Consider the following 14,446-nt stretch of genomic DNA (forward strand, 5'->3'; position numbering starts at 1 on the left):
GTTCCCAATGTGAGCACACTAGGATAGATTCTAACTAATTCTCTCTCTCTCTCTCTCTGGTCTTGCTCTTCCTCTTGCCAGGCGAATGGGCTTTGGTGGATCCGATCCCCCAAACAAGGTTTTGATCATTTCAAAAAGTGCAATTTGGAATCGCAAATTTTTTTACGTTTTTAAATTATAAATTTTAAAAAAATATAATTTCAGACAATACATTTTCTACGATTTGATTTAAGATCGCGCTTTTGGTATGCCAAATGCACTTTAAATAGCATTACTCATTTATAACCTGCCTCATAGGATCCTTAGGTGATCAATGTGGGAAATTGAGTTTGACTGAGCCCCCCTCCTTTGGCCACCACTTGTCATTATTGGGTGGATTCTCCTAAGCACTGAGAACACAGGGAAGTTGAACTTGATAAAACGTGAATCTCTCTCTTCAACCCCTGGATTTATCAGGCTTTGTCAAGTTTCCTTCTTTTCCATCACATATTCCTAATTATCAGGCCAATATGTAGGATTAGGATAATAATAGTTACAATAGAAGAACATAATCAACATTTACAATAGGATTAGGATCATAATGACCGTTCATACTCTTTCTGTCAGAAGACAAAAGTTTGAGAGCAAGATGACATGGCACTACCATCTGAACTTTATTACCACAAGAAGTCTATACTAAGTTCTCCCCCCCCCACCTCTTATTTAATCATTCGTTTTATTATAACAAGAAGTAAACTTAGCTCCAATTTACAAAGAGAGGTTCAAGACTCAGCAGCTGAGTTTATAGATTAAACATGACCTTAATGGCATTACCACCACGAGCACTTGTTTCAAAGGCTTCTTCCACGTCCTTTTGAGAGAACCCAAACCTATGCGTTATAAGCGGCTTCACGTCGATCTTACCACTCCTTATAAATTCGAGGCAAAGCGGCCATGTGTTCTTATATCGGAAGATGCCGATCACATCAACCTCCCTGTAACAAATATAAAACCATAACTGTCAAGTAAAAGAAAAAAAAAAAACATCATAGAGTGAAAATGCAGATACCTGTGCACTTAAGTGACATTCATATTAAACATTCTTAACCAATTGTTCATTTGTCTTAAAATATAATTCCACTTGGAACTAATACCAAATTCTCCATTAACAATTACAATATCTTGCAAACTTTCCAATTGTTCATTTCCCACAAAATAATTCAAGAATATCTCTGCATAATTCCTCAACCCAAAATGTTTGATCATGATTACATCAAAATACCTCGCAGCAGCCGGAGTGAGTGGGACGGTCATCTCGCTATGACCCATTCCCACAAGGCAAACTTTACCACCTGCACTAGTGGCACTCAGTGCTGTTGACATGGTTTTGTTGAAGCCTGCACAATCAAAGCTCACATCTATTCCAGCTCCCATAGCTTTATGTATCTGTACAACTTCTTCAGCTACATCCTGCAAAATAACGACCCGTTAAAAGAGAGCAATGGTGCGTTCAAGTGACAGCCACAAGGAAGAACAATGAACCAAAGCTTGATAATAGGATAAGAACACTGATAAGAAAGGGATTTCAAATAAAATATGCATGATCTGTTTTAATTTCTTTTCTTCCCCTTCTGACAAAAAAAGAATATGAAAATAAGGATAAAGAAGTGAAATAGAATACTGAAACCTGAATATTTGTTGAAACTTTAATGATCCCATCTGCACCGAGCTCTTTTGCTACAGATAAACGGTGGTCATCCACATCTACAATGACAATTCTGGGTGCCCCAAAAGCGCGAGCTGCTAGCAGTGTAACCAGCCCTATGGGTCCAGCTCCCATGACCAACACATTTGTTTCTGGACCAATATTTGCTCGTCGACAAGCATGAACACCAACACTTAAGGGCTCGCACATGGCCCCTTCCTCCAAGCTGACATTTTCTGGCAGCTTAAAACATAGGTCTGCAGGATGCACTACCTGCCAAAACAAAGATGCATCTCAAACGCAGATAATTGCACTAGATACTTATTTCATCAAATTCAATTCTATACAAGAGATGCCCTATCAATAGGATTATGGGAGGCATAGCATATATAACCCAACTTTACATCACTCATAAACTGGTTTCAGTTACACGAACTCACAATAAAGTTTTCATGTTTAATCTCTTAATGGTCTGAGTCATTCAAAATTTTCACAAATCAGCAAAAGTTTTCCAATGGATGTTCGCAAAATGTTTGGGCTCTGTTTCAGGAGCATCTTTTTAGATACATTAAAGCCTTGGTAAGACTAATACCTCAAGTTTTTGAGGCTGCCTCACCTTGTACCTTTGTCTTTGCCTTTCAAAGTACTAGCAGGATCATGTGATATGGTCCTTAAGATCATCACCTAGTGCTTGTGCCACTTAATTAGGGTACTAGCTCAGAGGATTAGAGCATGTGACTACGAACCACGGTGTCGGGGGTTTGAATCCCTCCTCGCCCACAACTCGCCAAAAAGGGAAGGGCCTTTCCCCCTTGGGAGTAGGAAAATCATGATCGGATAGCGGACCCAAGTGAATTGCTCTTTTAGCCTCTCCGTTTAACAGCTCATTAACTTTGCATGAACATGGACAGAACAAGGTTGCTTAATAAACTCAAATTAAACTAACAGTATGCTTTTACAAACGACCAGATATGGTAATGCAAGAAGCAAGGACATAAGTATGTTAATCTAACAGTGTAATATATTGCTACATGTATATCTCAGAAATGCATAGCTCAAAATGCTGCAAATTTTAACCTGATTTGCAAGAGAACCATGGACTGGTGGAGTGGCGAAAAACTTCATCTCCGGGCATAGATTGTATCGACCTTCCTTGCAAAGGTCGCATCGCCAGCAACTGATCCCTGGCTCCAATGCCACGCGGTCACCAGGCACCAGAGCCTTCACCTCACTTCCAACTTCCTCTATAATCCCGGCACACTCATGCCCAATTACCATTGGCTCTTCAACTACAAAATCCGCACATCTCATGGTCTGAAAATACATCCAACATTCAAAATAGAATCAACCAATGTTTTCTTACTCTTTTTCCCATGTTTTCTCAGACACCAGAAAGATGTTAATTGAGATGATCACAGTTCAATAATAACGATAATAAGAATGGGGATACAAAAGATAGAAGCAATTGGAAGAGGGTTTACCTTGAGGTAGTGAACATCACTGCCACAGATACCAACAGCCTTCACCCTAATTCTAACATCATGGGGTCCTACGAAAAAGGCAGTTCAGAAAGAATCCAACATAAGGGTCGTGAGTAATTTGATCAATACATATAGGAGTGGAAAGCACAACTTCAATACCACCGATTAAATAAAAACTGTTCAGTTGATCCAAAAAAAGCAAAGAAAGAGTGTCAAAAGTGATACCGAGAGGAGGAAGCTTAAAAGGCTGAATCTTGAGGTTGTTGATACCAAGCAGCCAAGCAGCCATGTTCTCTTCTTCACCATCTTTGGCTTCTCCAGCACCTCCATGTGACATCCCTCCCTTACCCATTTGCAATTGCGCTCTCTCTCTCTCTCTCTCTCTCACTCTCAAGAGCTATGAAACAGAAAGATGTAGAGTGTTCTTATGAGGAGTCTTTGGAAAGCTGTGAAGAACAACGGAGGGTGAGTCAGCTTCACAGTGGATAACCTCAGGGGTTTTATATATAAATTAAAAATCATCTATTATTGATTCCAGTGGGCGAAACAAGAAAAAACAAAAAAGATTTCAATGGGCCTCAAGTGTAGATGGTTCCATCGAAGATTGTAGTCTACAATACCACCATCATCAATCTCATCACTTTCTCTTACGAATCAGATTAGGATTGAGGCCCCCCTATATGTAGTGACTATGACTTGCCTCAGTATTTTCTGGAAAACAGGTGCTGGCACCTATAAAGAGCATTCCAGTATAATAATTAAATTTGATTATTACTATCCATTAGGATAAAATAAACAATTGAGGAAAAAATGACACTATTTAGTTGTTTATTGGTTTCTCTTTTTTCTCACCCGTATCCCTCTTACCCTACTTTTATTTGCATGCATTGAGAGATAGAGCGAGCGAGAAACAGGGTTAAGGCCACGTACCCCATCTCAAATTATCAATTAATTGGAAATGTTTTTTAAATTTTTAATTTGAACAATGTCTCCCAAAATTGCCAAAATTGTCGATGTTCTCCAAATGACAAAAATATTCTTAATAAAATAAAAAACAATTACATAAAAACCAAGGTAGCAATTTTAAAATTGAAAGAAAAATTAAAAAGTTTTTCCTTTTTTTTTTTTAAAAAAAAAAATTAAAACTTTTTTTTTTAAAAGAAATAAAAAAATTTCGTTCTTTTTAAAAGAATAAATATTTTTTGTTTTTGTTTTTTTTTTTAAAAAAAATTAATTAATTTTTTTTTTTCAAATTTATGGGGTATTTTTGTTTATTGAAAAAAAATTCTAAGGTTATTTTTGTCTTTTTGTTAGCTTTAGGAGACATTGACAATTTTTTGATAATTTTAAAAACACTGTTCTCAATTAAAAGTATAGAGAAACATTATCAATCGGATAATAATTTGAGGAAGGTACGTGAACTTTTTTCCATAATGAGTGAGCTTGAGAGCCAGAAATGGAGCTCACCCCATACAAACTATTTATTGTATGTTTTCAGCTATTTTTCTTATACTTTTTTTTTTTTTTTTGGAGATATTTTCATTTGGTTTCCATTTTTTGTTACTTTTGTGAATTGCATTATTGTATGCTGAAAGGTTGTTTTTTTGGTTACTTTGTTTTTTTATGATACTTCATTGATCACACACGTACTCTTAATGATGAATGAGAATAACTGAATGATTTCAATGCCAAGTTAATAATTTTAATGAATTTTCATTATATGGTGAGGTGAAAAGAAAGAGAAATCCACTATATGTGACTCCCTCAATGTGGAAATCCAACATTTTCCCTTTGATTGAGTGGTGTTAAGATTATAATAAAAAAAAATGAGAAAAATTCATTGTAGGCGACTCCGTCAACGTGAAAATTCAATATTTTCCCTTCGAATGAGTGTTGGCACGAATATAATAAAAAAAAAAAGAGAAATAATATTTAAAAGAAGTAAAGAAGAGAATAAAAAATCTGTTGGAGAGAGTAAAAAAAGTAGTAGCTAAAGTAAATTTTACTTTTTTAACAGCTATTTTGGCTATTAGAATATATGATCAGACTTAAATTTGAATATTGTATTCAAAGTTGATTGTAATTGATTTCAATATTTGATTTTAATTATCTCATACCTTTTAGGTAATCAGACTTGATTATATTATCTCCATCTATCATTTTGTATTCTCTTCGCTTACCAAAGTTTTCCTATTAAATAGAGATAATTTGTATTGTAATTAATCATTAAGAAATAAGAATAAGATGTAGCTCTTTGAGCTACTCCTAAGTGGTGGACATAAATGTCTAACAAGTAATTCTACATCAACTCAGAAAATTCATAATCTATCCATAATGCGTGACGTGGATGTAGCATTACTCGGTAACTTCCCATTACATACTAAATGCGAGATTACTTTTTAGCCATCCATGCAAGGGCAGAGCCAGCGTTTGGGATTTGGGGGCGGGGGGAATTTTTTTTTTTTTTTGGAAAAACCTTGGGACTTGGGCCCCCCAAGCCCCAAGCTAGCTTTGACTGTGCATCCATGTCACCCATATTTTTTGCTGAGATGTAGCATTACTCGATGTGTAACACAGAACCATCTCTAAAATCTCTTATCTCAATTTCTCTCATTATTTCACATTTATGTTTAATTTTCCATAGTGTTACAAATTTCTTCATAAGAAACCAAGAATATACAATTTGGTGACCATTTGAGGTATACAGTATAGTTGTATTGCAATTAACTTCAACTTTTCTCATAGTTTTCTTGTATTTTATAAATTTTTTTATAGGGAAAAATATATTTTAGCCCCCCAAACTACCACCCTTTCTCCGGATGGCCCCCAAAACTACCAATGCTTAGATTCTGGCCCCCCCAAACTACCACTTTCTGAATTTTTGGCCCCATTTGTCCATTTATGCCGTCAATTCTAAACATAATTCCGAAAATACCCCTCCTACACTTTGAAATTCTTATGGTTAAGGGAGGGGTATTTTCGAGTTTTTGGCCAATTTTTGTTAGAATTAACGGCATAAATAGACGGATGGGGCCAAAAAATCAGAAAGTGGTAGTTTGGGGGGCCAGATTCTAAGCATTAGTAGTTTAGGGGGCCATCGAGAGAAAGGGTGGTAGTTTGGAGGGCTAAAATATATTTAACCCTTTTTTATAAGTAAATTTTATTTGGTATAATGCAATAATAATAATAATAATAAATGAATCAGGACAAGGAATTTAAAACCCCTATTTAGAATAACTTTAGTGGATTGACATTTAGGATAAGAGGCTACTTGTCTGCCATGAATCATGATGACAAATTCTTTTTTGATAAGGTTTAAGGCATAATTTTTTATTTTTTATTTTTTTATTTTTTCATGTCTTTATTTTTTCATGTCTTTTAAGAGGGGGAGAGAGATTTGAACTAATGACCTTTATTTTATGAGTTGTGATCTCCACCGATTGAGCTGCTTGTTGGACAATTTTAAGGCATAATTAGATAAATGAGTAATGCCAAAAATGTGGAGACGCTGACATTTTTACAAGGATAAAATAAGTTCAATCTGAGAGAGAAACACAGAGAGAGAGAGAGAGAGAGAGATGTCAGGGGGTAGTGGTGAAGGCAAGGAACACAAAGATGGAGAGAACATGGCTGCTTGGCTTCTTGGCATCAAAACCCTTAAAATTCAACCATTTCATCTGCCTTCTCTCGGTAAATTAAATTCTCTTTCCTTGCGTTCTTGTCTGTATGAAATTCATGGATGCTTGTATAAACACTGACGAACCCTGAACATAATCAAAAGAACAAGAAATTCTGTAGCTTTATGATCATCAATATAGGAAAAATTGATAAAATTAAGTAACAGCCAAAAACTTAAAACTTTCAATTACATTTATATTTCCATTATTCCACTTTATAATGCAGGAGCATGAGCTGACGAGTGACGGCCGACGGGCCTTATTTAATTAACCAATATGATCAGATTATGTTTCAACCAAGCTAGTTTATCTAATTAAATACTAATGACTTGATAATACAACATTTTTGAGACAGTTTTTCACATTGACCGTCAATTTCCTGTAAATTTAGGCCCCCATGATGTCAAAGTCGGGATAAAAGCTCTTGGTATATGTGGAAGTGATGTTCACCACTTCAAGGTAGCATGCTCCTTAACACCATGTTTATATGTTTTTTTCTCCAATAAATTACATAAAATGGCTTCTTAGAGAGGGAGGGAGATATTGCTTAAATTTACTTGTATCTCTTCTTTATTGATATGTTTTTTTCTCATCACATATCAGACAATGAGATGTGCAAATTTCATCGTCAAAAAGCCCATGGTTATAGGGCATGAGTGTGCTGGAATCATAGAGGAAGTTGGAAGCCAAGTGAAATCTCTAGCAGTAGGCGACCGTGTAGCATTAGAGCCTGGAATCAGTTGCCGGCAGTGCAATCTCTGCAAAGATGGTCGCTACAATCTTTGCCCAGAGATGAAATTTTTCGGTTCTCCCCCAACTAATGGCTCTCTTGCTAATAAGGTATCTAAGATTATATTTTGTTAGTAAGAACAAACATTTAGTTGGTTTCAAACCTATGAATTTGTCCTCCATGTTAAATCACCACTTATCATTTCAGCTTAAGCTTTTGAGATACGTGGTGATTTAATATTGTATCAGAGCAGAGGTCCTGAGTCCGAATCATGTCTCCATCATTCACCTTCTATTTTAATTAAATATTTCACGTATTGGTCTTCATCCATTAAAATGGAGTTTGAGCCCACACGTGAGGAAGAATATTAAAGTATTGATTAAATGATTCAATTTACTATCCTTAATCTGGCCTGCCCATAATCTTGTTCCTGGTTGGTCTATTCAAAAAGTTCATCATAGTACCAATTGGCCTGCCTATAATCTTGCTAGATAGGCCGCCTCCGCTAGTCGTAGTGGAAGCATTCTCACTATGTCTCCCCACCTTAGTTGTTCATATTTTAAGTTATGTGCTCGACCCAATTTTCTTGTTACAGGTGGTGCATCCAGCAAATTTATGTTTTAAACTACCTGACAATGTGAGCTTGGAAGAAGGAGCAATGTGTGAACCCCTCAGTGTTGGTGTCCATGCTTGTCGTCGGGCAAATGTCAGTCCTGAGACAAATGTATTGATCATCGGATCAGGACCAATAGGGCTTGTCACACTATTAGCTGCTCGTGCTTTTGGAGCTCCCAGAATTGTCATTGCTGATGTTGATGAATGCCGTTTATCTATTGCGAAGGATCTTGGTGCAGATGAGACTATTCAAGTTTCAACAAATATTCAGGTTCCTTTTTTCCATTTTATTTTCTCTTTCATTTCAACTATCCCTTTGAATCATTTAAGGCCTTGAACATTGTTTTGATCTTCCAAGTTGTTTCTACTTGTAAATGATTTAACTTGAGCGTTATTGCTCAGGATGTTAGTGAAGAAGTAGTAAAGATACAAAATGCCATGGGCTCCGGCATTGATATCAGCTTTGATTGTGTTGGCTTTGACAAAACCATGTCGACGGGGTTGAGTGCCACTCGCTCCGGTGGCAAAGTTTGTCTTATTGGATTAGCTAAGAGTGAGATGACTGCCCCTCTTACCCCGGCGGCAGCCAGGTAGGTGTAGTTAAATGCAGAGGAAATGCATGAGCTTTTGCCTTCATTCCCCTACTAACCAACCCAACACCAACTTCCGCATACACAATTTGTTCAATTTTTTGTCTTTGAACTTTGATTTCATACTGTTGGTCATTGAGATTTTTTTTTTTTTTTTTTTTTTTTTTTTTTTTTTTTTTTTTCTGGGTGTTAGGGAGGTTGATGTGATTGGCATATTCCGATATAGGAATACATGGCCGCTCTGCATTGAGTTTCTGAAGACCGGTAAGATCGACGTTAAGCCCTTGATAACTCACAGGTTTGGCTTCTCACAGCAGGAGGTAGAAGATGCATTTGAAACCAGTGCTCGTGGAGGTAGTGCCATTAAAGTCATGTTTCATCTGTAAAAGAGGAATGTGAGCTGACTTATGGCTTCTTTCTTCCGCTCTTCCATCTTAGTACCAGCTAAGAATGATAATATATGGATGGCCTACCTATAAAATAAATTAATTTCGGTCTACTTTTATCATCTTTCCATTTCTTCTTTATGGTTAAAAAAAATAATAAGTTCTTTGCCAAACAAGGAAGACAGTAATTCAGTATTCAAGATACGATAATTGGAGACATTGCTACTCTGCACCTTTGGCTCATATCAGAAAGCCTATTCCAAGCAAACAGTACATACTGGTGGACGTCCCAAATACTTGGTAAAATTTTAGAAGAGGAAAGGCATTACAGTCCAAAGTATTGTAAACAATAGGCAGAACCTTTGATGATCAATCTATTTCTCCAGCTATATCATGAATTCTCTGAATTCTTTTTAAGTTCTTTTGCTTAGTCTTTTCACACATCAAAGAGAGAAGAAATTTTCCTTGGTATTTATTCTCAAGAAACAATGAACTCAACCCTTACCTATTTACATGAGATGAGTAATCTATTTGTAGCAGTTAACCTACAGTAGCTCAAACTTTGTTTTAAGCCTAACACCTCAAATAAGGAGGTATCTCTGTAGTGGCTGCAGTGTTCTTCAGCTTGCTCGCATTTAGATTGACGAGATTCAAGATGTTGTTAAGAAATATTTCTTGGAGATACAAGACCTCAAGTGGATTTCACCGACTAAACTCGCAGGCACAAAAGCCTATATTTGATTATGTTTCATCTTGGAAAGTGTATATGGGGAGAACCTTTATCACGTGAAAAAGGAAAAGAACAACCAATGAAGGGCTCCTCCAATTCGGAATGCTCAATCCTGTGGGAGAAAAGCGCACAATTTTTGAAAGGTCACAGAAGGGGAGCGGCTCTCCTCCAATTGAGGAGCCTCCCGTATCAGGGAAAGCCGCTAGGCTTTTTCAAGAATAATTTCATTTACTAATCTGAACATTCCTGCCTCGCCTAGTTCCTGTTATCCAAAACTTCCTTTTCTCCATAGCTTACCAAGGTCGAATCCTGTCCCCAAATATTACCAACCTAGCATAATTCATCAGGAATTCGTCACTGACGCCTCTCATTGTCAAATACTGGAACTCCATCAGAGTTTGTCCTCTCAAAAGTTTTACTAAAACTTTGGGATACCTGGTTTTACATTCTGTGCTGAATGGATTCCTCATTTAGATTGAATAAGATATGGGTCTTGAGAGTTATACAATGTTGTACCATTTACTTCAATTGAACTGCAACCAAATGGCTTCTGCACATTGCTTTCCTCCATCAACTCTCTCATTTTTATAACATCATCCCATCTATCTGAACCAGCGTAAGTATTTGATGAGAGAACATAATTCCCGCTATTACAAGGATCCAATTTCAGAAGCTTGTTTTTAGCAATCTCAGCTACGACCACATTTCCATGAAGTTTACAAGCACTTAACAATATCCTCCATACCACAACATCTGGAACTAAAGGCATTTTCTTTATGAACTGGTATGCTCTTTCTAGATTGCCAGAGCGGCTCAAGAGATCCACAACACACCCATAGTGCTTCATTTCTGGAGAGAGTCCGTGAACTTTTTCCATACTCTCAAAATATTCCAACCCTTTATCTACCAATCCAGCATGAGCACAAGCTAGTAAAATCCCAACGAAGGCGCCATGAGTTGGCTGAACACCTTCTCTTAACATTTGTGAGAAGAGATCGAGTGCCAAATCTGCAAAGCCATTAACAGCAAGACCTGAAATTACTGAAGTCCATGAAACAGAGTCCTTCGTTTTCATCTTTTGGAAAACCTCTAGTGCCTTCTCTACCACCCCACATTTGCAATACATATCTATCAAGGAGTTTCCTACATAAACATCTGCTTTTACACCATGCTTACGTATGTAGTCATGGACAGACTCGCCAACATCAAGCGACCCTAAATGGGCACAAGCAGAAAGCACACTAGCTACCGTTATTTCATCGGGTTTCACCTTTGCCGCCATCATTTCTTTGAAAAGCCTCACTGCCTCAGTAAACTGGTTAGCTTGAGAGTAACCCGTGATCATAGAAGTCCAAGAGATCACATCCCTTGTAGGCATATCATCAAAAAGCTTCTGCGCAGTAACTAAGATCCCCACTTTCACATACCCCATTATCATGGCATTCCATGAAACTATATTCCTTTCATGCATCGTATCAAATACTTCCTGCGCCAAATCCACTAAACCACACCGCCCGTACATATCTATCATAGTGTTCCCCAAGTAAACATCAATCTCAATATGATTCTCCTCAATATACTTAACCATAGAGTCTGCAGTTTCCCATTCACCCAAATAACTACATGCTAAAATAACTTTCATCATTGTGACGCCATCAGCCTTCACATTTGCCGCTTGCATTGCTTTAAAAAGAAGGAAAACCTCCTTAAACCTATTGCAGCGACTATACCCACATATCAAAGAGTTCCAAGAAACCAAATCTCTATTGCTCATTTTATCGAACACCCTCTTTGCAAAAACCAAATCACCGCAAGCAGCGTACATGTGAATCAAAGCATTGGAAACAAAAACATACGATTCAAACCCAAGTTTCAAAGCATGAACATGAAACTTCTGGCCCTGAAAAATGTCAGAAACTCTAGCACAAGCCTTGAAAACAAAAATTAGGGTCAAATTATCCCCCGCTAGTCCTCGGTGATGCATACGGTTATAGAAACAAATTGCTTCACTAGGTTGGTCGCTATGTGACAAACCACGGATCATGTGGTTCCAGACCAGTAATGTAGGCCGCTGAATTTGGTTGAAAACGAAGTGGGCCTTGGATAAAGTTGGTGGAGATAGCGCGTAGGACTTGATAACCTCAGAGATTGAAGACGGGTCAGTGTAAAGGTGGGTTCTGATGAGGCGGGCGTGAAGCTCTTTGATGGGTTTGAGGGAGCTTGGGTTATTGGTTACTCGCTCTGGTTTTTGGGTCTTTGTGTAGGTGCTGAGAAGGTAGGAAATGGGTCTTGTAAGTTTCATGAGGAAGGGGTTGGATTTGAAGATGGGAACCGCTAATTCCTATTGTAGAAGAAGAATAGAAGAGCGCCTGAGCCGAAAAGCGGGAAAATAAGCCGAGGGTCAAACGACAAACCGGCTCGGTGAGCGACTTGCCGTTTCTACAAGTTTGTTCATGAAAGTCGAGGGGTAAGGTAAACGACCTTGTGCCCTTGGTGATCGACGTTCAACGACAGAATACTCATTGCTATTTTCAACGAATCCGATGGCGTGTTTGAAAAGGCGAGGAACAGTATTAGCATTTTCAAAGCTTGTAGACAATTTGGGTCGCACAGGGCTATTTTTTTGGAAGTATGCTCCCCATGCAGTAATGCTATTTAGCATATTTATATACCACATGCCAATAAAAATTAGCTTTTAGATTAATAAAAATTTGTAAAATACAAAAGTTAAAGGTTGATTTTCACTGTTATATCATCCTAATAGTATAGTAGTTATATAGCCATCTGAGTAATGTTAGACGTCTGATGTCTCCCTCACGTCCTTCTTGTGTCCCTTCAAAATTGATGTGACTTAAAATTACAATTGAATCAAAATTTAATAGTGATCTATTACAAATTTAATGATAATTTTAAAAGACACATTAATTTTATAAACACACAAAAAAAAAAAATACGGGCCTTACATTTAGCATCACTCATAACAATCTATTAAATAACATTTCTGACTCAACACGAGCCTTCTTAGCATGGGCCTTTTTTTGGCTGTTAGCATAGCATGGGCTCCATGATTATGGTATGAGGTTTGAAGTTGGAAGTTCTATTACGTTTTATATTTTAGAGCATCTCTAGCAGGCTAGTCAAATGTTTCAAAATAGTCAAATTTGACTATTATCAAATTTTTTTCCAATCTAGTAAGTAAATGATATTTTCCTTATATAATGAATAGTGAATAGGCTCTACACCCTCTTCACTATTCATTCTTTAACTAATAAAAATAGTGAGAAAAACTAAAACTAAAACCATATGATATTTATGTATCCCACTCTCTTTCCTACCCACATTTCATTATAAAAGCATCTAGAATAATACATAACATGATTATTGAAGACAAACGAAATACTGACGATGCTAGTGACATTGAATATGAACAAATCAATGAAGCTCCCTATGTACAAATTTCTCATGAGCATACTCCGGGATTTCTAGAGTTCATTGAAAGGCATGTGAACATTATAGACGGTCAAACTCATTCTTAGCCATAGGCAGAGCTAGAAATTTATCTTAGTAGGGGCTAAATTAAAATAATAAAATATAATGATAAAATAAATTTTTATTCTCATTATATATTCATTTATATTATATATAAATTTATGGTGAACTCAATTCAAAATAAGAATAATAACATAATATATTAATATGTATATTTGAATCACAAAAAGTATATCTATTAGACTTCATAAATACGTCATAATTATTATATTAATAAGTTGTCATATAGGCAATAGTACATAATTAAACAAAAATACAAAGTGTCTAAAATTGCATCTTTTGCTTTCTCAGAGAAACAAAATCATCATCGAAATTGAAGTTCTCAAAAATTTCCCTCTCAATATAAACAACAAAAGTATTTGCGAGAAACTTATCATCCATTTTGTTATGAAGTCTTGTTTTAACAACTTTCATAGCTGAAAACCCTCGTTTGTTAGTTGTTGTAGACACTAGAAGAGTCAAAACAAAACAAGACGAATCAATCTGTCAATAAGATGATATCTCTCTGATTTTTCTATCTCTATCAATCTTCGACATTATTCTGCAATGGAAGACAAATTTTTTAATTTCAGATCATTAATCATATCAAGTTGAAAATGCTTCAACTAAAATATTAGATTAATTTTTTCTTGTTCTCAAAAATCTAGAGTATAATATTTCTCTGCAAGCCTACATATATCATCAATGTTAAAGAATTTATAGGCATCATTTGGATCCAAAGCTGAATTAAGTGTCAAGAGTTCCATTGCCCCTTCTAAACCTATTATTAAGCTCTTGCAACTGAAAGTCTATGGTAGCATTGAATATGTCAAAATGATAATAATGCTCCACTGTGATGTGATCTCGTTGATGACGACCTCGACATTGAACATAACGAGCACGCAAATTTGGAATGTCAATTTCAAATTTCTTGTAGAAAGAGACTACTTCCTCGAGCAAACTATTCCAATCTTCATCTCTCAACTTTTGGATGAGTTTTTTTTTTTTTATTTTTTTATTTTTTA

At 36.4% G+C, this 14,446-nt stretch overlaps 3 protein-coding genes across 3 annotated transcripts; 1 reads left to right on the plus strand and 2 right to left on the minus strand.

Annotated features, from left to right (window-relative positions):
* Positions 1-548: 548 nt before the first annotated feature.
* On the minus strand, positions 549-3,701 carry LOC133861808 (sorbitol dehydrogenase). The gene is made up of 6 exons (XM_062297624.1): positions 3,391-3,701; positions 3,166-3,233; positions 2,762-2,998; positions 1,667-1,957; positions 1,262-1,449; positions 549-974 (listed from the first exon to the last, which is right to left on the minus strand). The coding sequence occupies exons 1-6, from the start codon at positions 3,515-3,517 to the stop codon at positions 782-784; spliced, it is 1,104 nt and encodes a 367-aa protein (XP_062153608.1). The 5' UTR covers positions 3,518-3,701; the 3' UTR covers positions 549-781.
* Positions 3,702-6,690: 2,989 nt separating this feature from the next.
* LOC133861810 (L-idonate 5-dehydrogenase-like) lies at positions 6,691-9,580 on the plus strand. The gene is made up of 6 exons (XM_062297626.1): positions 6,691-6,855; positions 7,234-7,301; positions 7,446-7,682; positions 8,168-8,458; positions 8,590-8,777; positions 8,971-9,580. The coding sequence occupies exons 1-6, from the start codon at positions 6,744-6,746 to the stop codon at positions 9,161-9,163; spliced, it is 1,089 nt and encodes a 362-aa protein (XP_062153610.1). The 5' UTR covers positions 6,691-6,743; the 3' UTR covers positions 9,164-9,580.
* A 283-nt stretch (positions 9,581-9,863) lies between these two features.
* On the minus strand, positions 9,864-12,393 carry LOC133861809 (pentatricopeptide repeat-containing protein At2g22410, mitochondrial-like). The gene has a single exon (XM_062297625.1). It carries the CDS (start codon positions 12,193-12,195, stop codon positions 10,360-10,362), a length of 1,836 nt encoding a protein of 611 aa, XP_062153609.1. The 5' UTR covers positions 12,196-12,393; the 3' UTR covers positions 9,864-10,359.
* Positions 12,394-14,446: the final 2,053 nt, after the last annotated feature.

This window comes from Alnus glutinosa, chromosome 2, assembly GCF_958979055.1.
Source record: "Alnus glutinosa chromosome 2, dhAlnGlut1.1, whole genome shotgun sequence".
Classification (NCBI taxonomy): domain Eukaryota; kingdom Viridiplantae; phylum Streptophyta; class Magnoliopsida; order Fagales; family Betulaceae; genus Alnus; species Alnus glutinosa.